Source organism: Lolium perenne, chromosome 4, assembly GCF_019359855.2.
Source record: "Lolium perenne isolate Kyuss_39 chromosome 4, Kyuss_2.0, whole genome shotgun sequence".
Taxonomy (NCBI): domain Eukaryota; kingdom Viridiplantae; phylum Streptophyta; class Magnoliopsida; order Poales; family Poaceae; genus Lolium; species Lolium perenne.
The window spans coordinates 99,869,818-99,896,700 of NC_067247.2; the positions used below are offsets into that span (position 1 = coordinate 99,869,818).

The 26,883-nt window shown below is 43.6% G+C and overlaps 1 protein-coding gene across 1 annotated transcript in view; it reads left to right on the forward strand.

Moving 5' to 3' along the window:
• Positions 1–5,813, forward strand: part of LOC127293453 (ubiquitin-conjugating enzyme 15) — a 92,020-nt gene extending 86,207 nt beyond the window's left edge. The window contains exons 6-7 of the mRNA XM_051323080.2: positions 1,697–1,750; positions 5,554–5,813. Coding sequence (XP_051179040.1) covers positions 1,697–1,750; positions 5,554–5,595 — 96 coding nt within the window. The 3' untranslated portion in view covers positions 5,596–5,813. The remainder of the gene's footprint in view (positions 1–1,696; positions 1,751–5,553) is intronic.
• The last annotated feature ends 21,070 nt before the right edge of the window (positions 5,814–26,883 follow it).

A 26,883-nucleotide genomic window follows, 5' to 3' on the forward strand; every position in this document is an offset into this window, starting at 1 on the left:
GGTCAAGCCTACCCCAGCCACGAGCTACACGCGTCTCAAGCATACCCTCACCGCCGACAGCCCCCAGCCTCGTCCACGGCCTGCTCGTCCACCCGCCTACGATGTAAGTTTTCCTCATTTTCATCCTCTTTCCGGTTTTCCTTCCTACATGGCTAAGTGTTGACCAGATTCATTGTTTCTGAAATTGTAGCCTTAGTTTGAGGCGGCCTTCGAAGCCTGTAATGAAGCGTATCAGCAGGCCGCTGCGCAGTGGAATAGGCAGAATACGGCCTACATGGCGTATATAGGAGTAAGTCTGAATCTTTCTTCTCGCGCAAGTAGATGACAAGTCTCAGTTTGATGCTTTATTTCTGCAAAGCCTAACTTGTAACCTATCTTGCAGGAAATGATGATCTCTATGTCTACTGGTACACCGCCACCGGCTCGAGTTACCGTGGCGGGGGACATGCCTATCATGCCATCGAGGGCAGGTTTCGCTGCGACTTACTACGGATTCACACCGGAGGTAAGTTCTTTGCCAAACCGGTAGTTACCACTTTTCTTTGCCTCGCAAGTTGCTAACATGTAGGGAACATGTAGGGAACGGGATGGTCCGGGAACCAGGCATCGCCGGGTGGGCGCGAGGTCACACCGGTTCATGAAGGTGGTCGGTCTCCTGGGCGTTCTGCTGGTCCCTCTCCGTCGACTACTCCTAGGACTACTCCCGGTGCCTCTCCGTCGACTTCTCCTGGGCGTAACACCGGTCCTTCTCCAGGTGGTTCTTCTGCAGCTTCTACCGGAGCGCAACCCCGGGCTGCTCGTTTCGCCAACGATGTGGGCGGACACACCCCACCCGGTTCCTTCCTCCGCTAGTCAGCTTAGAACTAGGGTTTGCTTGCTACTACTATGTATTTGGATGACATGGCACTCTCCGCTCTCCGCTTGTATGCTATTATGTGCACCATGTATGGTATTATGTGGATTATATGATATTTATGTGAATTATGACGAATTTGGTCGATTTTGGATGAATTTGGATGAACTGGACCTGCTGAATTGAATTTGAATTGCAACAGGGAACAGAAAAAGGAACTGGAAAAAGAAAAAAATTGTGCAAGGCCTACGCCGACGACATTGCCGTCGGCATAGACACTGACATGGACCATATGGTCAGGTCTATGCCGACGGCAATGCCGTCGGCGTAGGCCTTGCGTCTGGATGGCCGCCACGTGGCCATTGCATGCACGGCTCTATGCCGAGGGGGTAGCCCTCGGCGTCGATGCCCACCTTGCACGCACCAGCTCGCGCCACGTCGCCCGTTCGTCGCCGGGCCGCTGCCTCTATGCCGAGGGGGTTGCCCTCGGCGTAGGCGCCCAGCTGGCTGCACCACGTCGCGCCACGTCGCCCCGTTCGTCGCCGGGCCGCTTCCGTACGCCGAGGGCAGGCCGTCGGCGTCTGCCGACGCGCCGTTAACGGTGACGACGCGCCGCCAGGACAGGCCGAGGGCAGAGACGCCGAGGGGCTCACCTGGCCGTCGGCGTAGGTGACGTACGCCGAGGGCCAGCCGTACGCCGACGGCGAACCTACCTATGCCGAGGGACCTGGACGCCGAGGCCATACGCCGAGGGCTGCCGTCGGCGTAGCCTACGCCGAGGGCCAGGCGTGGCTACGCCGAGGGCAGCCGGCCGTCGGCGTCTCGGGCGATTCCTGTAGTGAGGAACGCCCGGCTGATAATGACCGCTATGTGAGGAGCTGCCGCAACGGGAGGTCTCCGAAGGACAGTGGCGGATCTAGGAATTTTGTTAGGGTGGGGCAACTATACATACTCCCTCCGTCTCCAAAAATATTTTGCAACTTTATCCAGACTAGCAGAATGCCCGTGCTTCGCTACGGAGAAAATGGCAGTTAATATGTTTCATATGTATCTAAGGGCAGTGCCAGATACCTCGCCATGTAGTATACAATCTATGCACACACAAGTAAAGGACCTTTGATTTGTTCATATCTTCCATAAATATATCAGTAATATAGATAGGAAGATAGTAATATATCTTTATGATACTTGACAATCGGCGGCTAGGGCGATGATAGTCAGTGGCGATTGGCCACGGTGCAAGAAGAACTGAAGAAATGATATGCAACGCCCTCTACGACAGATTAGGATGGGGAAGCGGGGCGACTGGACAATTGCGATAGGTTTGTTAGTTGCAACCAATTTACACGAAGGAGTTTGTTGAGATAGTAAGTAGATGTGACCGAGGCAAAATTATCGGGAGTGAAGGATGTGAAGGATAAGGACTATCAGTTACGGGTGGCATTTGGTTTGTAATTTTTAGAGGTGTGACGCCAGTCATTTGCACGTTTCACCTAATAGTAAAGATAATTTTGGTGTCATATAACTTATATTTTGTTACTCAAAGCTCTAACACACAATGGGATGTCTTCTTATATATAACCCCTCCGTTTTGTATTACTTCCCGTTCTAGGATTTTATAGTCAAACTTTCTCAATTTTGACAAGTAATATAGAAAAAATATCAACATTTATCATCCCAAATGCTAATATTATAAAAATATAACTTATTACAATTTTAATACTATATGTTTTGCATTGTAGATACTTTTATTTTTGCTAAATATTTGGTCAAACTTCAGATAGTTTGACTTTGATTAAAACCCAAACTCAGGATATGCAATGTAATTGTGAACGGAGGGAGTAAAGTAAAAATGAAAGGAGTACATACATTTCAAATTTCAACGACGTCGAATTCTAGGCAGACGAACCAGAGGCAGCCATTAATGAAGCTGATGCCATGGTGATAACTTGTCGGTAGCTGTGATCTGCTTCATCAGCATGCGGCACATGCATTCGACCCATCCGATGGTGCTTGCCACCGTGATCACACTGGACATATCTCATGGTAAAAGATTTGAGAACTGCTATGGGGATTTCAACCGGGAATATCTTGTGGCAATTCCACGCGCTGCGTCCTAGATGTACGACCGTGCCTTGGAGTCCTAGGTGGAGCAGAAATATGTTGCGCGTTTAGTCGTCCTGAACAAGAGCTGCAATGGTCTAGTGGTGCCTGGTGGGCTGGTCGCCCGCCTGATGGATTATGTGGCAACGATTTCTGGGTGCGGTAGCAGTGTGAGTGACACCCGTACGTCTACTGTGAGGAACGGCACCGCGGCGCGTTCGTCGGTAGTTTCCAGTTCTGCCTCGGCATCAGCTCGCTCGGCACTGGCAGCCCACATGATCCACTTTGGCACCAAGAAGATCTGGGGACGGGTGTGGGTGGCGCGTCTCGCTAGCCCTCCCAGCATTGTTGAGGGGGCTCCTGGCCTCCTACTCGTCAGTGTCATGTTCCGGCTAGACGGCCAATAGCCTTGCTAAGCAAAGATCGTGCGATGCTGCTTCGGAAGAATCGCGACACCGACGACTTTGATCACGATCTAGATGACTGACCTGGCCGTTGACAACGCCTTGGTGGTGGTCGGTGGTGGACTACGGATGCTCCTCCCCAGCGTGATCGACATTTACACGTCGGTGTTGCTGCGCACGATCAGCATGGGCGATTGCGTCTCTCCAATTTGTGGTGGCCATGGGCCGTCGGTGCGGCGTCCACATTGCTCTCCATGTTCCTGGTATCAGGTTGCAGTAGGTGCTGATCGGCGGTATCAAGGTCACGAACGTTTGCGACATCGTCGGCGCGAGCAAGGCATGGGCGTCGGCACTAATCTTCCTGATCCCCGTGTATGCTTGGGTGATTGTGGTTGGTCCCTGGAGTGGCTGGTACCCTACAAGATCTTCCCGCTAGAGGTGCGGTCGACTTCTTCTTCGTTGCGTGGCGCTGGTCACCATGTCATGGTCGAGAGATGAAGGCGGTGCTTTGACTCTGCACAAAAACAAGAGAGAGACCGTAGGTGCAAGGAGAGGTGTCATCATGGTCGAGAGATAAGTTGTTTTGATGCGCCTGGTGGGCTGGTCGCCCGCCTGATGGATTATGTGGCAACGATTTCTGGGTGCGGTAGCAGTGTGAGTGACACCCGTACGTCTACTGTGAGGAACGGCACCGCGGCGCGTTCGTCGGTAGTTTCCAGTTCTGCCTCGACATCAGCTCGCTCGGCACTGGCAGCCCACATGATCCACTTTGGCACCAAGAAGATCTGGGGACGGGTGTGGGTGGCGCGTCTCGCTAGCCCTCCCAGCATTGTTGAGGGGGCTCCTGGCCTCCTACTCGTCAGTGTCATGTTCCGGCTAGACGGCCAATAGCCTTGCTAAGCAAAGATCGTGCGATGCTGCTTCGGAAGAATCGCGACACCGACGACTTTGATCACGTTCTAGATGACTGACCTGGCCGTTGACAACGCCTTGGTGGTGGTCGGTGGTGGACTACGGATGCTCCTCCCCAGCGTGATCGCCATTTACACGTCGGTGTTGCTGCGCACGATCAGCATGGGCGATTGCATCTCTCCAATTTGTGGTGGCCATGGGCCGTCGGTGCGGCGTCCACATTTCTCTCCATGTTCCTGGTATCAGGTTGCAGTAGGTGCTGATCGGCGGTATCAAGGTCACGAACGTTTGCGACGTCGTCCGCGCGAGCAAGGCATGGGCGTCGGCACTCATCTTCCTGATCCCCGTGTATGCTTGGGTGATCGTGGTTGGTCCCTGGAGTGGCTGGTACCCTACAAGATCTTCCCGCTAGAGGTGCGGTCGACTTCTTCTTCATTGCGTGGCGCTGGTCACCATGTCATGGTCGAGAGATGAAGGCGGTGCTTTGACTCTGCACAAAAACAAGAGAGAGACCGTAGGTGCAAGGAGAGGTGTCATCATGGTCGAGAGATAAGTTGTTTTGATGCTAAGGATATGTGAGAGAATCGTGGCCATTTTGTTAGACTTGATAGTCATCTGTTTTGTGTATGGTTCCCTTTTTTCTCTATCTGTTTTGCATGGATAACACTTCGCTACCTTTTTTTCTCAGTCTGTTTTGCGTGGATAGCTCTTCGTCCACGCCTAATAGTAGAGATTAGTAAGCGTGGATGGGTTGTTTTGTTAGTTGCGTTTTCTTTGTGACGTGGGGGGTATTATTGTCCATCCTGAAAATGTGACACCAGGCATTCACCAGTTTGCTCTTAATAGTAGAGATATAGAGGTATATAAACATATTTTAATTATAGATACATTCGTATCTAGAAAAGGTTGAGCAACCTTTTTTTGAGACGGGGGAGTATATCTTTTTCAATACTTCAAATATAACATGAATGTGTACAAATTTTGAATTTACAAAAAATCATTAGAAGTATATTCATAAGGTTGGAAGGGCATAATCAATTCAAATATCACGATTAAAATTTGCATTACCTAATACTACTTATCTGATATAATTTGCTCTTTTGTAGCAGCCAAGGTAGAATATGCAATCTTCTTTGCTACATGTTTCCAAAAAGAGATGCAATGACTCTTATTATTTACGATTCGAATTTTCTACAATGTACACTCTACGTGGCCTTTTTCACCGTATATTATGGACTATTGGGCCAACCACACCCTTACACCCTGTTGGCTACGCCCCTGCCGAAGGAGACCAGGTGGTGGTTCCATGATGACAAAGTGTGATGAGTTCCAACTGCGGCTTCTCCCGGCAGCAGTTCTTACACATGAGCCCACCATAGTATGGCGGTCATCTTTCATGATGGATTATTTAGGCAAATATTCCAAGCCATCTATTTGATGGCAAACTAACATGCCCAAGTGGTTTTGTACATGAAAGTGCACCTGTATCATTTTCCGTACTTATGAACTACTCCGTATTATCCCTTTGATATATGAAGTAATTAATCAAGCTTGCATCTCGTCGGTTTACTCAACAGAGTCGGCTGAGCCGTATTTGATGGATTCCCCAATCTTCCTCTGCCGTAATTTATTCGGTTTGTGGATGAAGATCTTTGAGATAATTTGCTCATGTAACTTCGTAGTAATTATAGTTAAAAAGAAGCCCAGAATATAGCATGTACAGTGCCATGACTTCCCCAAAATTTTAGTTCAAATGGGAGGATAACCACCGATTGCAGGATGCAGGCTGATGCCAATTTCCTCTCTGAATTCGGCTGACTCTAGGTCAAGATTCGGAAGTCCAGCTGCAGCCAACCGGCCAGGATTTTATTTCCTGGAAGTTGTCCAGTGATGGTACCTCCTCCATGGATGCGTTGGGTCAAGAGCAACCATGTCATCGCCGCAAAGTGGGGCGGCCACACGCAACAGCAGGAAACCGTTACCGAGGCATTCCTCCCCAAAGTCCATGGTCCCTTAGGGCGGCGTTGACCTTGTGGAGAATGCAGGAGATTGAGTTGGACTTCTGTATGAGAAGATAATACATTTTTGGGGTTTTTTTCTTTTTTGCAAAATTAAACCATCTGTTAGGTTTACAGTTGTCACGTAGGCCTGACATGTGGGCACGAATGGACAGAAAATGGTTTAAGATGGCTAATTGGCAAAATCACTAGTACCTGTCACACAATCTGCCCCAAAAGTGTTATTAATGTGTCCACACCCCCTCCCCCAAAAAAAAGGTATTTACGTGATGAGACCGTCCCAAATTTGGTAGTTTTATGTCATTTTATTGGCTTTTGATGATTCTCTAGCAATACTCTCCCTTCGGCGGCCCCTCCTAGATCGCCGTGAATGGCCCAGGCAGGGAGGTTTTGGAAGGAGAATGTCGACGCATTTGTCTCGGCCATGGCCATCCACATGCCTGCGACGCCGACCTCTCCTAACCAGGTGCTCAGCGCCCTTGTCGTGCTCGCCGGTGCTGTCTCTAGCTTACTGCCATCGACGTCGGTATTGATGCCTGCAGGGCCCCCTTGCCTCCGGTGGGCTGCAGCCACGCGTCTACCACTGCGTTGGTGTGCGCAGGAAGGGCCTCTTCCTACCGATTGTGCGACGTCGACCTGCTTTGGGTTGCATCCTTGAGCTTCGTTGATGACGATGATGATGATGATGAGCTAGCACGGCGAAGGCCGTTGGCCACTTCCCCTGGCTCATATTTCGATGATGTTTGGGTCTTCCGCTTGACTAGCTCGATCGCCCATGCCGCGGGCGAGACAATGGAGGAGAGCGGGGAGTCCATGGAAGAGTGTCGTGTTGGGCATGCTCGCTGGCCACCCATTTCCGCGCACAACCTTGCCTTCAAGCGGTGGGCACAAGGAAGATGCTTCTGGTGCCTTGCGATACATCATCCCGTGCGTGATTGTCATGATCCTCTAAGGTGCCTTGGCTGCCTTTGTCCATGCCATCGGGAGTGGGACTATAGGTATCGTCGGGTCATGCCGATTTCTCCCTCTCGTGATCTCCACAACCCGCCTCTTGAGTAATCTCATGCTCATTTGTGGGCCAAGGTTGCGACGCTGCCGCTCGTGGGAGGTGATCATTCTGCACTGCGACATTTAGAGGTTCATGGCATCTTTCATCATGTTGAAGAGTGATACGTTGCAAACGTATCTATAATTTTTGATGCTCCATGCTTGTTTTACACCAATTTCTATATGTTGTGTTTACACTTTATGGCACTTTTATTCATTTTCCGGAACTAACCTATTGACAAGATGCCACAGTGTCAGCTCCTGTTTTCCGCTGTTTTATATTTCAGAAAGTTGTACAGGAAATATTCTCGGAATTGAACGAAACAAAAGCCAAACCTCCTATTTTTCCTGGGACGAAGATGGAGGAGGGCCAGAGAGGGGCCACACCATGCCTTGGCGCGGCCCAGGCCCTGGCCGTGCCATGGGGTGGTGTGGGGCCCCCTGGCACCCACCGACCTCGCTCTTCCGCCTATAAGAAGCCTCCCGACGCGAAAACCCTAAATCACCTAGCCTCCATCCACGAACAGTTCCATAGTGAAAGTATCTTTGTAATCTAGTTGAATAAGTAGAAGTTATTCACTTATTCTTCAACTATTATGATACTCAAGCGGTTTTATTATGTGATCTTCGGGGACACCTTGTCCCACGGTGTGAAGGTGATAGTGTGCACAACGTGTTTGTATCTTAAGCTTAATTTACAGAAACACTTATGAATTGTGGTGTCTAGTTAGTACCATCTTTGTATGCTCAAAGTGATAGCGTGGGGCATCCATATATTGAGAATGCGAACTTTAAGGAGTGCTTATGCAGCCCTACGCAGTGAATTTGTGTTTGTTATCCAACCAGAGAGTGGTTCAGAGTATCATAGTGAAGAGATAATATTTATGTTTTTAATTATGATATCATTGTTGAGAGTGTCCACTAGTGAAAGTATGATCCCTAGGCCTTGTTTCCAAGCATTGAAACACCGTTTACAACCAGTTCTGCTACATGTTTGCTTGCTGCCATTTTTATTTCAGATTGCAATTATAACTTACAATCATCCATATTACTTGTATTTCACTATCTCTTCGCCAAACTAGTGCACCTACACACCTGACAAGTGTATTGGGTTGGGGACACAAGAGACTTCTTGTATCGTAATTGCAGGGTTGCTTGAGAGGGATATATTTGACCTCTACCTCCCTGAGTTCGATAAACCTTGGGTGATCCACTTAAGGAAAACTTGATGCTGTTGTACAAACCTCTGCGCTTGGAGGCCCAACACTGTCTCCAAAAATAGAAGCGTGCGTAGACATCAAGCTTTTTTGGCGCCGTTGTCGAGGAGGTAAGGTAGAAGGTACTCACATCCTCTGGCTACTAAGTTTTCTAGTTTCTGGTGAGTGCTCGAAGTTATTTCCTTTAGATTCTGCAATTATATCTTTTTATTTCTTGTTTTTATTTTCACTAGTTAGGCTTAATGGAAAAAAATTTAGAGATCTTTATAGTATTTATCTTGAGTTAGGACATGAGGTGTTTGAAGAGAAAATTTAAAAATCTAAGGAACTTTATTTGCATGATAATAGCAATGTTATTGGTATGAATTCTTTGAACACCATTATTGCTAATGCTATGGAAAAGTCTAAGCTTGGGGAAGCTATTTTTTATGAAAATGATCTTTTTAGTTCTCCAGCTTTAGAGGAGGAAATTTGCTATGATGATACTATACCTCCAATATATGATGATTACAATGATGATTATGTTATTTTCAGTCACCTACTATTGAGGAGAAAATTAATTATGATTACAATATGCCTCCTATATTTGATGATTATGGTGATGAGAATAATAATGATAGCTATTTTGTTGAATTTGCTCCCCCTACAATTAATAAGAATGACTATGCTTATGAGGGGAGTAATAATTATTTTATGCATGTGGCTCATGATAAGAATGTTTTATGTGATAGTTATATTGTTGAGTTTATCCATGATGCTACTGAAAATTATTATGAGAGAGGAAAATATGGTTGTAGAAGTTTTCATGGTACTAAAACACCTCTCTATATGCTGAAAGTTTTGAAGTTACTCTTGTTTTATCTTCCTATGTTTGTCACTTTGTTCTTTGTGGATTTATTTGTATACAAGATTCCTATGCATAGGAAGTGGGTTAGACTTAAGTTTGTTTTATATTTGCTTCTTGATGCTCTTTTTTACTTCAGCTCATATTTCTTATGTGAGCATCTTCTCAAACTACCGTGCCTAGCTGAAAGGCGGTAAAGATAAACACTTTTGGGAGATAACCCATGTTTTATTTCTGTAATTTTTCATTTGTTGAGTCTTGGAAGTTATTACCTCTTTAATAAGCTCTCCTTGTCATTTTTGTTTCGTTTTTGTGCCAATAATAGCCTCTAATAGGAAGAAAGTAGGATTTGGGGAAGTTGCTGTCCTGAAACAGATTTTGTGTTGTCACCAAAAACATTCGTATTCCCAGACAGAACGTAATTCTGAGCTGGAATTTTTTTAGAATATGACCCATGTTATTATATAACTTTTGTTAGTTTTGCACTTTTCGATTTGAGCAACATAAGATTTTCAAAAAAATCGATCTTTATCTGCTGTTCTGTTTTAACAAATTTCTGCCACTATTTGCATTTGCCTCTTAATCTCTTTATTTTGAAGTTCTTTTAAGAGAAAGAGCTTTTTGAAGAAGTTGCTATAATAGCTAATGTTTTAATGAATGTTTGATATATGTTAGAACTGAACCGAAGTGGATTTGTTATTTTGATTGCACTAATGTTGATAATGAGAATTGTGTGAAGTTTTGTATGAAGAAAGTTTTCAAGTGTAGGGAGAGAAGAATGATGCGATGAAATGAAGTATGGACAAAATCTCAAACTTGGGAATGCCCATGTCACCCCAAGAAATATCCAAGAGGTACAACCATTAAAGCTTGGGGATGCCCAAGGCATCCTCTTCTTCATCAACAAAGCATCAGGCCATCTTTCCAGACGCCTATATTTTTATTGCTTCATATGCTATGTGTTTTTCTTGGAGCGTCTTTATTTTTGTTATTTAGTTTTATTTTGTTTTGTTAGCTGTATCATATTGTTGGATCCTAGCATTCTTGTGTGGGAGAGAGACACACTTCGTTTTCATTGCATAGAACACTCTAGTTTTCAATCTTATTGTTCTGCGAGTGTTCTCTTTTGCTAGTACTGCGTTTAGCTCTATTTTTCCACTAATATTTATTTCAGAGCTTGTTAGTTTTCTTTATTAAGTTATGATTATCTCTCTGGTCTTTATTGATTATTATCTATGAGAGTTGTTTCAAATAAGTTGATTGGTGTTAGGGACGAGTAAAATGTTTCATCTTTATAGTGATGCAAAAGGAAGCTTGTCTAGACTGTGGCATGGACTTTGGCATGTCATGTTGGATGTTATTATTATCATATGCTTAGTAGTTATTGTTGTAGCATGACTTGTCTCAAATATCTGAGAGTGCATAATGTGCCATCGAAAGAACCATGTTTTGTTTCCATCGTAAAAAGCATAATATTGTGGTATTCTCCTTTGATGCTTTATTGGGTTGACTTGGCACATGTTTACATCATGTTATGACTAAAAACCAGTCACCTAAAGCCTCTATGATCATTTAGTTGTTGACTTGTAATATCACTTTATGCTTTGATTAATAATGTTTTGTCGCTATGCATGATTATGGCCATTATTACTCTCTTAGTTGGTCGCTCCCAGTCTTTTGCTAGCCTTTGCCTGTACTGAGTATGAGCTCTACTCGTGCATCCAACCACCAAAAACCAAAGTGCCAATTGTTTCCACCATCCATACCTATATGTGGTATTTCACCGCCACTCCAAAGTGAATTACTTGTGTGCTACCTTTAAACCTTCAAACATTATTACCTATTTTGTGTTTTGTTTTAGCTCATGAGGAAGTACTGAATCGTCTATTGTCTTTTCATGATTTCATTCCGTGACTAGCATGAATAATGTGCTAAGTCCTTAGTATTGCAAAAAGAGCAAGGCAACTGTGTGCCCAACCGAAACAAAAATATAAAATAAACAAATAAAGCTCCGCACATTATGTAATGGAGAGATCCTAAATAATGGTGCGCAAATGGAGAACTACATGGGAGCCGCTCTTGAGGTCACTATATGAAAGGATGATAGATCATTTGATGCCATTTGTTGACATAGACATACATACCTCTCAAAATATATTTTCAACACCTCTATTACATTCAAAATAAAACGCTCTAGCACATGAGTAATCTTGCTTCCCTCTGCGCGGGGCCTTTTTTTTTTACTTTTATGCTAAGTTTTCATCTTCTTGCTTTAAGCACCAATTAAGAGAGCATAGTTGTCATTCTGAGTATAATGTGCATAGTCCCAAAATTTAGTATTGATTGATTCATGATTATGCTATTGCTTGTTCTCAAATTACTTGTATCTAGTCACCATTTGAACTTTAAAGGTGTCATGGCATTTATGTTTTGCTACTTCATAAAGGACAAGCTGAGTACCACTTTGCTATGTTTTCTCTATGCTCAAAAACAAACAGTTGCTTTCAGTGCACTATTATTCATGATCTTTTGTTTGAGTTACTTCTCATGTTGTAACATAGTTGCTAAGTTCTATTGTTAGAATTATATCTATCATGTCTATGTTTAGAGTACTTTGATCCCAATTCACAATGCTTTTACCATAACTTGATCAAGATTGTGTTGGCAGCATGTCACCTCAAAAATTATTTTAGCTATCACTTACCTACTCGAGGACGAGCAGGAGTTAAGCTTGGGTATGCTGATACGTTGCAAACGTATCTATAATTTTTGATGCTTCATGCTTGTTTTACACCAATTTCTATATATTTTGTTTACACTTCGTGGTACTTTTATGCATTTTCCAGAACTAACCTATTGACAAGATACCTAATGCCAGTTCCATGTTTTCTGCTGTTTTGTATTTCAGAAAAGTTGTACAGGAAATATTCTTGGAATTGGACGAAACAAAAGCCAAACCTCCTAATTTTCCCGGGACGAAGACGAAGTCCAGAGCAGAGACGGAGGAGGGCCAGAGAGGGCCCACACCATGCCTTCGCGCGACCTAGGCCCTGGGCACGCCATGGGGTGGTGTGGGCCCCGCTGGCGCCCACCGACCTCGCCCTTCTGCCTATAAGAAGCCTCCCACGCGAAAATCCTAAATCATCCAGCCTCCATCGACGAAAAGTTTCGTAGCTCCACCGCTGTCGCAGACAAGTTTCGGGGGATGGAAGTCTCTGTTCTGGCACCCTGCCGGGACGGGGAATTGCTCCTGGAGCCATCTCCATCGACTCCACCGCCATGTTCATCGTCATTGCCGATTCCCATGATGAGGAGGGAGTAGTTCTCCCCTGAGGTTGAAGGCTTTACCGGTAGCTATGTGGTCTATCTCTTTCTCCCATGGTGTGATCTTTATGTGATCATGAGCTTTGTAATATAGTTGAATAAGTAGATGTTATTCTTCAACTATTATGCTAGCTACTCAAGTGGTTTTATTATGTGATCCCCGGGGACACCTTGTCCCACGGTGTGAAGGTGATAGTGTGCACACCGTGTTTGTATCTTAAGCTTAATTTACAGAAATACTTATGAATTGTGGTGTCTAGTTAGTACTATCTTTGTATGCTCAAAGTGATAGCGTGGGGCATCCATAGATTGGGAATGCAAACTTTAAGGAGGGCTTATGCAGCCCTACGCAGTGAATTTGTGTTTGTTATCCAACCAGAGAGTGGTTCAGAGTAGCATAGTGAAGAGATAATATTTATGTATTCAATTATGATATCATTGTTGAGAGTGTCCACTAGTGAAAGTATGATCCCTAGGCCTTGTTTCCAAGCATTGAAACACCGTTTACAACCAGTTATGCTACATGTTTGCTTGCTGCCATTTTTATTTCAGATTGCAATTACCACTTACAATCATCCATATTACTTGTATTTCACTATCTCTTCTCCGGACTAGTGCACCTTTACGCCTGACAAGTGTATTGGATTGGGGACACAAGAGACTTCTTGTATCGTAATTGCAGGGTTGCTTGAGAGGGATACCTTTGACCTCTACCTCCCTGAGTTCGATAAACCTTGGGTGATCCACTTAAGGGAAACTTGCTGATGTTCTACAAACTTCTGCACTTGGAGGCCCAACACTGTCTACAAGAATAGAAGCGAGCGTAGACATCAAAGAGCGTGAAGGAGTTATTCCTTAAAGGTAATAATAAAGCTGAAAGACTGGGATGCCGCCTAGAGGGGGGCTGAATAGGCGGTCTCAAAAACTTCTAGGCTGGGGGCTTGAACAAGTGCGGAATAAATCTATGTTTCACTTGTCAAGCACAAAGCCTATAAACAAGGGTTTGCATATGTACACCAACAACCTATGCTAAGAAAGATAAGCAACAAGGTGATAGCAAGATATAGAACATCAAGCACGAAGGCTATCACAAAGTAAAGTGCATAAGTAGAGGAGCTCGAGTTGAGAAGTAACCGAGGCACACAAAGACGACAATGTAACCTGAAGTTCACACCCTTGCGGGTGCTACTCTCCGTTGGAGCGACGTGGAGGCACAAGCACTCCAAATTCCACGATGGTGCATAGTATTCTCCTCGAGCCTTCCCACCAAAAGGTAAATCATCGATCCACTAAGGGACCCTAGCTTGAGGGTGGTCACCGAACCCGTACAAGCTTGGGGCGAGCTTAACAACTTAATTGGAGGCTCCCAAGAAAAATCCACAAAGGTCACAAGCTTGATGCAAACTCCACAACAATTGGAGGCTCCCAAGTAATTCCACTAAGATAACACAACACAAGAGGACACACCACCACAAAGGTCACCACACCACAAAGGCCGCAACGGCACAAAGGCCACAATGCCACAAAGGCAACAAAGCGACGAAGGCTACCCCGCCAGAACGGCAACAACACCACAAAGGCCTACAAGTCATCTAGGGGTCCAATAACCAAAGAGGTAATACCCACGAACTCTCACAAGACCGAATTGTTGTAGACAACTCAAACCGATGCACCACATGCAAGGGCAAGAACACCACAAGATGCTCAAGTCCTTCACTCATGAATTCCAAACAAAGCTACTAAAGCTATTGGGGTAATAATAGAGGAAGAACAAGGGAGGAAATCCACAAAAGACTCCAAAATCTAGCTCTAGAAAGATACCCTCACAAGAAGGGGATTTTGATTGGTATGATTGTAGATCCAGATCTCCTCTCTCTTTTACATCAAAAAGATTCAAGAAACATGGAGGGATTGAGGAGATAGGAATCACAAGAGGGTCAAGAATGGATGAGAAAAACATGCTCAATAACTTGCCTAAAGGGTAGGGAACCATTGGGGAAGAAGGGTCCCTTAAAAGGGTCACCCGAGAACTTACCGTAACTAAGAGTTGACAACTTACTTCGTAGGGGCATGATGGTCCGCCCCCACGGAAAAAGCTAGCAGAACATCCAAACCTAAAAAAAACCATAACTTCAGCATCCGGACTCCGATTTGATGATCTTGGGCTCATTTTGAAGCTAGCAACAAGCTCTAAAAGATTATGCAGGGAAACGTCATAGTAAAACAAGGTAGGATAAAATCAAATGAAGAGAGGTTTAACATATATGTAAAAGACATACCGATAAAACCTTCAAACTAAAAAATGCAACAAGCTTTCCATACAGATTCCGTTTCCGATGAGCTAGAGCTTGTCATGAGAATGAGAACAAGATATAAAACATCACATGGATAAAAACCAAGCACAACCAAGAAACATGATTCAAAGCATGCAAGGGTTTGATCTCTCTCCGAATGGTACGACCAATTTACTCATTCGAGAGCCCTCTTGATAGTACGACCAACTATCATAAACGTCGGGTCTCCCAACACTAACAATAGACTGTTAAGAGAGAAAGACTATCAAGAACAAACCTTTACCTTGCGCATTCCACTTGAGCTAGATGGTGAAGATCTTGATCGTTTCAAGATGGAACCTCTTGCTTGATAGTACTTGCTTGATGAAGTCTTGCAGATTTCTCCCCCATACTACACTATGGGAGAGCTTCTTCTTCAGCATATATTCATGTATCCATGACCACCATATGGATGGAAAGCTTCATCTTCATCTCTCTTCTTTGATGCACGCCTCCTTCTTCATGCACCTTCTTCATTGCACTCCACCGTCTTCATTATTCATATTGTTGATGTCTTGAAGATGTGCATGAGATCTCACTCGTTCTTCTTCTTCTTCAAGACATACCTGTCACTTGATATTCTTCATTTGCTTCTTCTTGCAACCTTGGAACCAACATATGTTCAAGCATCGCCTATGGACAAAACCTATAAGAGAAACTCAATGCAACCATTAGTCCATAGAGATTGTCATAAATTACCAAAACCACACATGGGGGCTCCATGTTCTTTCAATTAATCTCCCCCATTTTGGTAATTGATGACAATATATTTGAGAGGGTTTATATAAGGAATTTATAGAACAAAACATGTTGAATATTTAGAACAAACTCCCCCATAATACATGCACGTGTGAATTAACTTAAATTTCTTGCATATATTGGCAATCAAAGCCTAGAGGAGTTTCCTTTAAATATTCAACTATGCAAAGCAAAAAAGATGCAAGAAATGAAAGGAAAATGCTTAAGAACAAAACAAAAGCATAAAACCAACTCCCTTAAACCCTTGAAACTTCTCCCCCGTTGGCACCAACTACCGAAATTAGTGAAAAATTTAGAAGGCCAATATAGTGAGAGTTCCTCCACAAGGTGTGCATTTCTCATAATGGGAGTGGAATCAAATGCAAGTATTCAATGAAGAATACTCGGAGGATATCAAACTATATGGAGGATCAAATATTTCAAACATGATAAAGAGGTGAAGAAAGTTCAAAAAATTAAGCAAGCAACCAAATGAACCAACAAACCAAATGAAAGATATTATGATAAGAGCAAGAAGAGTGATCTAAGTAATATGCGGAAGCTCCCCATGGTTTATGCACCAATAGAAAATTTTCAATGAAATATAAGGTGCACAAACATGGCATCATCACTCCCACAATATCATTCAAAGCAAAAGATACCAAGTGAAATAAAGAGTTATGATAGCCGCAAAAGAGTGTTCTAAATAAAATGAGGAAGCTCCCCAAGGTACGTGCACATGTTAGAATGTTTATTTGAATACGATGTACACACCATAGAATCCTCACTACCTCATTATCATTCAAAACACATAAATTTGCAAGAGATCACATATAAGAGATTAAGGACCACTTGGAACAAAAAAACGGTTGAGTGACAAGCAATAGGAAAAATATATAGAGAAGGCTCAACCAAAAGGATGTGTGGGTGGCATGAGAAAGCATATTATAATAAGACTAATACAAGGATGAGCATTGAGCATCATCATAGTCTTCAATGAATGATATTGCTAAGCATAGCAATACAACACACAAGATTCAAATAAGATATTAAATGAAAACCGAAAAAGGAACACAAGCTTAATAAGAAGCAAATAAATATCAAAGCTTGTGCCAAAACTGAATATGAGTGCGAGAAGATGCATTAGAATGAAACAATCACTCATAACCACATTCTTTGTGGAGCCACCAAAGAAGGAAACAAAAAAGAGATGGACCATAAAAAGAGATGTCAAATGAAGATGTATCTGATACGTCTCAAATGTATCTATAATTTTTGATGCTCCATGCTTGTTTTACACTAATTCATTTATGTTTTAATTTGCTCATACTTCTTTGCACTTTTATACATTTTCTGGCACTAACCTATTAACAAGATGCCACAGTGCCAATTCCATGTTTTCTGCTATTTTGTATTTCAGAAAATTTGTACAGAAAATATTCTCGGAATTGGACGAAACAAAAGCCGAAGTCAATATTTTTACGTAACAAAGACAGAGTCCAGAGGGGGGGTCAAAGAGGAGCCACAGGGCGGCCACGCCATGCCTTGGCGCGACCAGGATTAGGCCCACGCCAAGGGGTGGTGTGCCCCCCAGGGCTCCACCGACCTCGCCCTTCCGCCTATTTATTCACGATCTCGAGCAAAACCTAAACACCCGAGCCTCCATGCACAAAAAGTTCTGTCGCGACCGCCAATGCAGACCCTAGCCCGGGACGGTTCTGAAGATCTTCCCGGCACCCTGCCAGAGGGAGAGATCATCATTGGAGGCCTCTCCATCGCCATGCACGCCTCCAAACTGATGCGTGAGTAGTTCATCCCTGGACTATGGGTCCATAGCAGTAGCTAGATGGTTGTCTTCTCTAATTTTTGCCTCATGTTTAGATCTTGTGAGCTACCCTACATGATCAAGATCATCCTTATGGAATTCTACATGTTGTGTTTGCTGAGATCCGATGAATATTGAATACTATGTTGAGATCGATTATATATACTTGTCATACGTTATTTGTGATCTTGCATGCTCTCCGTTGCTAGTAGATACTCTGGCCAAGTAAATGCTCGTGACTCCAAGAGGGAGTATTTATGATCGATAGTAGGTTCATGCCACTAGTTTTCTGGAAGAGTGACAATAACTTCTAAGATTGTAGATGTGATGTTGCTACTAGGGAGAAAAAACAATGTTTTATCCAAGGGTAATTCTATTGTTTAATTTACACACATTGCTTAATGCGATAATCTGTTGCTTGCAACTTAATACTGGAAGGGGTTCGGACGAGAACCGGAAGGTAGATTATTAGTCATAGACGCAGTTGGATTACGGTCTATGTATTATGTTGTAATGCCCAAATGAATCTCATAGTAATCATCTTGTCATGTATGGTCTTTATTCTGTCTATTGTCCATCTATAATTTGTTCACCCATCATGTTATTTATCTTTATGGAGAGACACTTCTAGTAAACTGTGGACCCCGATCCTTTCCTTTACACTGATAAATTCATCTACTGCAATCATGTTCTATTTACTTTCTACAAGCACTGTTCTCTTTAATTACTGCAAACATCTCTTTCCACTCGATACGTCTAATCCTTTGTGTTCAGCAAAACCGATGAGATTGACAACCTCACTGTTAGTTGGGCCAAAGTACTTTGGTTGTGTTGTGTGCAGGTTTCACGTTGTTGCTGACGCCGGTAGTGCACCCTGCCAATAGTCAGCTAGCAACACCTTAAGAAGTCACGCCAGTCTCCTACTGGTCGATTAAACTTGGTTTCTTACTGAGAGAAAACTTGATGCTGTGTTCATCACACCTTCCACTTGGGGTTCCCCAACATGATTGCCAACTTCACGGCAGCACCATCAGTATCATTTCTCATCTATATAAATTTCTCTAAGTAGACAACATTAAAAAGATATTCAACCACAAAGAAGCATGTACACACAAAATAGATAAAAAATAAATCGGACATGATATCTAAAACAAAGTCATACAATATACCAATAGGATCTTTGCTTGATAGAATTGCCAAAGGCTCAATTTTATCTTATTGTACATTGATGAACTTCAAACACAAAAACAATCAAAGACATCATAACTATCAACAAGGGAAATAGATAGTTGGGATTTTTTGAGAAAAGTAACAAGTATCACAAAAATAAATACCAAGATAAAGAATCAAATTTGCAAAATTCACCTTTCTTGCACATGTGGAGCATATTGAGGAAAATATATGCAATACAATTTCTAAGTTGACATATTTGGGATTAGGTGAATCATATACATGATTATTATTTATTCCCCGACATATGCACTCATCTCAACTTTCTCACATTTGCAATAATGAAGTTTCATTAATTAAAAGCTTTGCAAGAACCAAAAAAAAACTTTCACATAGAGACTCATGACAAAATACAACCACAAGAATGGATATACATAAATAATGCATGATGGATAGATACTTGTTATCCAGATAGCAATGGTGTGATGTACTCCCCTCCGGTCTCTTTTAGTTGACTCGGATTTAATTAGTACAACTTTGTACTAAATTCGAGTCAATTAAAAAAGACCAGAGGGAGTAGTAGATATGAGTTTGTCAAACATCATAGCTCGTCTCCAGTGATCATTTAGCCTTCACTTCTTGCTTATGGGTGATACGAACATCCAATGCGTCCCCATTGTACCTAAACAAAGCTCAAGTACAAAGTATCCCCAAACTAATTGGTTCCTAAGTAGTTAAGAGGAACTACACCACATATGACGAACCCCACTTAAATATGTGCACACATACATGAAATTGAGTTTCATGACACCTTAGAAAATTTAGGATTTTGGTGGAGTTACCCTATATATTGGAAAACGAAAGCGAGCATGCCATAAGATATACATAAAGTAAATATGCATGGAAGAATCTCAAGAACCAAATGGAGATATGATTTAGAAAAAAACACCAAATAAAACAATATGGCACACAAAATGACATGTCAAAAGGTTGTCCAAATTATATCAAAGAATCAAACCAACACAAGATTGACCCCAAAGTTCAACAAATGAACAATACAAAACGCATGGATCAAAAGGATACACAAACCACACATGCTCAAAAACTTATCTCATTTTAAAAAGTTAAAACAAAATATCAAGCAATGAGCAATGTTGAGGAAATAGTTTATCCTTTTCAACTCGGCCAACTGGCGATTAGCGATTAATAGGAAAATCGGCCAATTAATCGCGCAATAAATGATTTAATCGGCTAATCGGTGACCCACTGAGTAGCAATTAATTGGCCGATAAATGAGTTAATCGGCTAATTAGTGACCCACTAAGTAGCGATTAATCATTAAATTGGATGATTTTTGGAATAGTGGCAATGAGATAATTCACAAACTCCCAAAGAAAGCAAGGTTTCAACAAATAAACCAAACCCTCCACACTTTTCATGATGGCACAAAGTACCAAAAAGAAAGGTTTGTCTTCCAAAGTCAAATACTCAAAACATGAGAGTGTTCTAACAAATATAAGAGAGCTCCCAAAAAATTAGTGCATTATTTAGCATTTTGCATTTGAATATAAAAGTCAAAAAAGTGGGACCATTTCTCTACTGATACCTACTAAAACACTAATAAGCTTAAAGTAAAACAAAGGGGTCCATATATAAAGCAAAGGAAGACACATGGGAGTAAAACCAACAAGACAAATTCTTGGCAAAGAAAAAGGAAATCAAGCACAAGAACCAATGTAAAGATGATCCAAAATATACCTCATAGTATATTACCAAGGGATTTCTAGTTTCGTGCCCCTGGTTCATTAGTTGTACTCAGTTTTCCCCAGTCCCTTAGTTTTTCCTCAGTTTTCCCCTCCTCTAGTTTGAAACACGCACAAGTGCTGGAACGGCCGGTAGCCGTCAGGTCAGAGGCCTTGACCGTTAGTCTGACCGGGTGGGGCCGCACAGGGGCAGCTCCTCCCTGACCGTCTCGTGCTGACGGGTAGGGTCAGGAGACACGTCGGAGCAGCCATCCATCTATCGCTGACGTGTGGGCCGTTTTATTTCATGATTTTATGCGCGGTGCTGCCAATGACAAATGGGGCCGCTCTATAGGGCTGCCGCAGCCAATGACCAGTGGGGTCGTCTATTTTTCAGGAAAAGACATATATTGCCGCTCTGTGGGGCTGCCGCAGCCAATGACCAGTGGGGTCGTCTATTTATTTAGAGAAACTCATATATTGCCGCTCTGTGGGGCCTCCGCAGCCAATGACCAGTGGGGTCGTCTATTTTTCAGGAAAAGACATATATTGCCGCTCTGTGGGGCTGCCGCAGCCAATGACCAGTGGGGTCGTCTATTTATTTAGAGAAAATCATATATTGCCGCTCTGTGGGGCCTCCGCAGCCAATGACCAGTGGGGTCGTCTATTTTTCAGGAAAAGACACATATTGTCGCTCTGTGTGGCTGCCGCAGCCAATGACCAGTGGGATCGTCTACTTATTTAGAGAGAAAAAATCATATATTGCCGCTCTGTGGGGCCTGTGCAGCCAATGACCAGTGGGTCGTCTATTTTTCAGGAAAACTCACATATTGCCGCTCTGATATATGTCTTTAGAGAATATCATAGAGAGAAGCAACAAGTTCGCTAATTAATTATTCTTAAGCTAGACCGGAGAACCGCTGGCAGCTCGTTCCCCACCGTCGGACGGAGCAGCCATCGCCGGCGCCTCGTCGCGCCGCCGGCTGTCCCCGGCGGCGTCGGACGAATCATGCGGCGCTGCACGTCAACCACGGCTCCAGCACTTGTTTCGTCCGCACGCATTGTACCCACCGCAGAAAGTCCGCCGCAAGCAGATCCGCCGCCCACGACGACCGGGATTTGTTCCGCGCACCAATTGGTATAGCTTGGTAAGACCTCCGCTTCTGCCTCCCCGCCCCTAATCGATTCGGTTCCCGTAATTTAGTCGAGTTTGCAGCTACGAAATAGTCCTCAATGTCTGGTCGTAGCGGGTACACCGGCGAGGGTGGGGATTCGATCATGTCGTGGCCACGTTCTACTTCTCCTACCTCGTCGGAAGTGCAGGTATCTAGCTTCAGCTCTCTGTACTACCGTTGAATTTGAAGTTCCTCCATGGCCTGTTGGGGTGATTTCAGTTGTTCTTTTTCCATTATTGTTACGATTAGCTGTGCAAGCCGATGATCCATGGTACATTGCATACCAAGATGAATCAACCCAGTGGTGTAGCCAGAGGATGGATTTGGAGGAGAAGGTGGCCAATTTAGGTGATGAATTGGCCTGTAAAAACCTGATGATATTCGAGCTGAAGCGTATTGTGGAGGAAGAAAAGAAGAATTCAGAGCTTATTCGCAAGGAGAAGTTGAGAGTTGAGACAGATCTTGCCGTATTTGATCAAGTGGTAGAAAATCTAGAACATGAACTTAAAGTGATGGGAGAGGAGAAAAGTAGATTCATCTCGTGCAGTTTTATTAGGTGTCATCCCTGTCCTAGCGCTTATGTGGTTCGGTAGACGATTTAGTATAGAATTGTTATTCAAGAGATGGCTCTAACCACTGTATTTTGTTGTGGCTCTAAGCACTGTATTTTGGTGTACAATTTCCTAATTGTGCTAAGTAATGCGCACGATAATTTTAGAATGCATGAACATTTTATAAAAGTGAAGGGATCCCAAAAGTGAAAGCATGTACCAGCCTCCGGATCAAATACATATCAATATCTTCCCAATCAAGTTGGGATAGAATTCAAATCATACATACGGATGTACATGGACACATCAAGAACGTGGAGAAGCTTTTTTTTGAGACGGAGGTAGTAGTTCGAACAATTTTATCCCATTTGGAAATTGAAAAATACAAATTTATCATAATTTATCCCAATTTGCGGCGTCGAACACGGTCATCTGCGCCATCAAACGTTGAAGCGATGTTATCGGCGATGGCTTCAATGTTCGTGGCATCGATGACCAGTGTCGGAACCGCCGCTGTCTTGGTGTACTTCATCAGCGACGGATCTGCGGAGGGCTGGATCGGCGGCTTTGCAGCGCGGTTGTAGACGATGGCTTCAATCGTCTTGGCATCGATTCGCACTCTCGGCACCGGAAGTGAGACATCAACAGGCTCCGACATTGAAGGCTGGGTCTGCGCCGTCGAAGCGATGTTGTAGGCGATGGCTTCAATGTTCGTGGCATCGATGACCACTGTCGGCACGGCCGCCGTCTTGGTGTTCTTCATCATTCAACAGATCTGAGAATAGAATCCTCACCGGTTAGAGACAGAGAGAGAGACAGAGAGAGACATTTCAACTATTTCTGACGGTTAGATCCTCACCGGCACTCTTAGATCCACGGCGCACGCACGGTTAGATCCGCGCCGCCGCACGCCGCCGCACGCACGGTTAGATCCGCGCCGCCGCACGACACGGTTAGATCCGCGCGCCGCACGCCGCCGCACGCACGGTTAGATCCGCGCCGCCGCGACCGCCGTAGTAAGAGAGGAAATACGAGAGAGGAGGATGCGACTGGAATATGCGATCGCCAGGGTTGGTAGGTATGTGCTCTGCTCTTGTCTCCGTATGCGTCCATCGTGGTAGAGAGAGAGATACAGGCCGTCCGATCATAAATGATCGAACGGTGCAAGCGTTCGTTGAGCTTTCAAGTAACCAAGATCCGTGTGACATACATCTCGACCAATCAGAGATAAGCCAGTGAGTACAAGTTAGGAAAACTGAGTAGAACTAAGAGGGGGAAAAGTGAGGAAATGTTTATCGGAAGGGCAAACCGAGTATGACTGAGTAAAACAAGTGGGCTCGGAGGGGAAAACTGAGTAACACTAAGTAAAACAGGGGCACCCAAATAATAAACGGACTAAGGGAAATTGAAGCTTTTGGCATAAAAATTGTAAAATTGTGTTATTTGAACAATATATTACATTTTGGCCGACTAGATATTGTTTGCAACTCAAAGATACACAAGTGTGACGAATTTGAACTCATTTGGACAAAGTTTGTAAGCATAGTGGGTATTTGGGAGGTGTATTGAGCAGAAAGCCCTGCATCTTCATATCTAGTAGCTCATGGACTAGGAAGTGGTTTTGAAGCTTTTGGCATAAAAACTTCATATCTCTATATTTCCTTTTCCATTATTATTTCTCTAGGTTGTAGGTAACATAACAAGGCTCCATGGGAAGGTTCCACCATGTTTTGAATTATTTTGAATTGAACCCTAAAACCCTAAAACCCTAAAACCCTAAAACCCTAAAATGATAAATGTGGCTTAAATGTGGCATACAAATTGTTCATACAAATTTAAATTGTTCAACACAAAGGGATCCCCAATACAAAGGGAACCACAATACAAATTGTTCATACAAATTCAAATTGTTCAACACAAAGGCATCCCCAATACAAATTGTTCAACACAAAGGGATCCCCAATACAAAGGGAACCACAATACAAATTGTTCATACAAATTCAAATTAGTTGTTCAGAATAAAATCTTTCTCTTGCTCCTGGTGTGACTCGTGGGGCCACCACCTTACTCCGGGTAACCCTACCAGGGATATTACCGGTGTCTACCTTCCTTTTGCCCTCTTTCTTGTTCTTCTTCTTCTGCAAAGCTTGTGCTTTTTCTTCTGCCATGTACTCTTCGAAGTTAGCTTCTATCATGGCCTTACTACTTTCGAGGCATTCTCGACTATACTGTTCCCTCTCCTCTAGACTCATCGGTTGAAGCCGTTCTACATCCATCTGTTCCCTCTGCTCTCGATCCATCGGTTCAATCTCCTCATGTTCAATTGCTGCTTCAATCTCCTCTGCATTTGCTGCTTCAATCTCCTCATGTTGAACTGCTGCTTCAATCTCCTCTGCATTTGCTGCTTCAATCACCTCATGTTGAATTGTTGTTTCAATCTCAAGTTGAATTGCTGCTTCATTCTCCTCTGCATTTTCTGCTCCCGCCTGATCTTCCATTCCAAAAGCTGGGTCAACTCCATTTTTACAAATCCTAGCAATGTGTCCAGGGATTCCACAACGTTTGCACTTACGTTTTCGAATCGGTGCACCACCCTCTGCACTAGCTCTGATCCTATTCTTCCTCGGCCTACCTGCCGGTCTAGTCAATACTGGAGAGTACAGTTTGAAGCCTGGGTCGACTTTCATCCATTGGTCTTTTCCCAACAAGGTAGGAACATTCATAGCATATGCAGCCCTAAATTTGGCAACAGAGAAATACTCTGACACATACTGATCAACTTCACCATCTTTACCCCCTATAACACTCATGAAAAACAATGCGTGTATGCAGGGCATCCCACGGATCTGCCATCCCCTACAATGGCATGTCCTATCAACCAAACTCACTGGATACCTCCACTGCCTGTTTTGACTGTCAGTGTAGGTTACCTCAGCCTCCATTCCTTTTCTGACGCATTGCATCCTCAATTGTTTTGCCCTCTCATGCAAAGACTTAATCAAAGATGGGAGCATGAGATGGCCAACATAATTTGTGGATGCAATTCTTTGACGCAGATCGATCTTTATCATGATCATCCGCCTAATCTTATCAAATATTTGCCACAAAGATAAGCCCTTTCAATGACTTGACCTTTGAATTGAAACTCTCCGCAAGGTTACTTGTTACATAGTCTACCTTGCAAATTTCATTGAATTGGCTTCTTGACCACACCCTACCATGATGTTCATCCAAGTACTCCTTCACCCCAGGTTTTTGTTTATACAACACATCCAAATGAAACAGATGCTTCCTAGAGCTGCATGTGTATGAAGCTGGCCATAGGTTGTCAAGAAAACTTTACCCTTGAATTTCTTTGTAAAATTCTGTACCAAGTGTCGCATACATTCCCTATGCTCCACTCCAGGGAATACTGCTTCTACCGTAGTCTCCAAACCTTTGCAAGCGTCTGTGTGGATAACAAGTCCTGGTGGATGACCTATAAGATCGCGCAAATTCTGCAGAAACCAAGTCCAACTTTCCTGTGACTCAACCTCCAAAACCCCATAAGCAACAGGGAACATCCAATTATGTCCATCAACTGCAGTAGCAGCAACTAGCTGTCCTTTAAACCTGCCATGAAGAGCTGATGCATCCACGGCCAAATAAGGCCTGCAACCGTCCAAAAAGCCTTTCCAGCAAGATTTGAAACAAACAAAAGCCCTTCTGAAACATTCCTTGTGCATTACCTTCCCGCTTTTCAATTTGTAGGGAACTGTATGCTTGTCTATCGCTACAACACTGCCTGGACTAGCCATCTCCACTTCAGCTTTGAAAGTGTAAAGCAACTGAAAGCTTTCATTCCATGGACCATTGATCTTGTCAAGAGCCATTTCCTTTGCATAGAACATCCTCATGTAAGGTACTTTCATTTTATACTTCTCGACCACCTTTTTACGAGTGTCGTTGGACCAAGTGAAGGATCTTCTCTCAGCCAATCTAGGATTATATCTGCCAACCACCTAGTCTTCGCTAGCTTTGTTTTCAGCTCTGGCTCTCCCCCTAGAGGTGGACACCTATGGATCTCCTTATTCTTCTTTATCTAAAACATAATGATAAGGGATGTCAGTAATAGATAACAAATTTTACACCGTGATCTAAATACACAACTGGTTGGCGTAGTACCTGAACCAAGCTGCTTCTGCGCATTGTGGATGCATGCAGCCTAAACCTACACCTTGGGTATGGGCATTTAATTGTGAACCTACCTGGCTCACTTTTAACAACCTCAAAATTATTCTTAGTGAGAATGTGATATGTAGTAATTGCATTACGGCAGTCCATCATCGTTTGAAACACGGTGCCTTCTACAAGCTGGGGATTCTCCCTGTTCCACTCAATTGTTGGCAAGTCTTCACCTTCGTAATCGGCTAAAACGAGGCTGTCATCATTCTCGTTCTTCTCTTCATCATCAGTGTCATCAAATCTGGCACCAAAAGCAATATCTTCCATGTATTGATCCTCCATTGCCTGCTTACTGCATCGATCTACCAATTCAGGAAACATCAACTCATCCTCATCATCTTGAGGAGGCTGATCCTCAATGTCTGCATCGTCCTCCACATCGACCGTACGAACGATCTGGCTA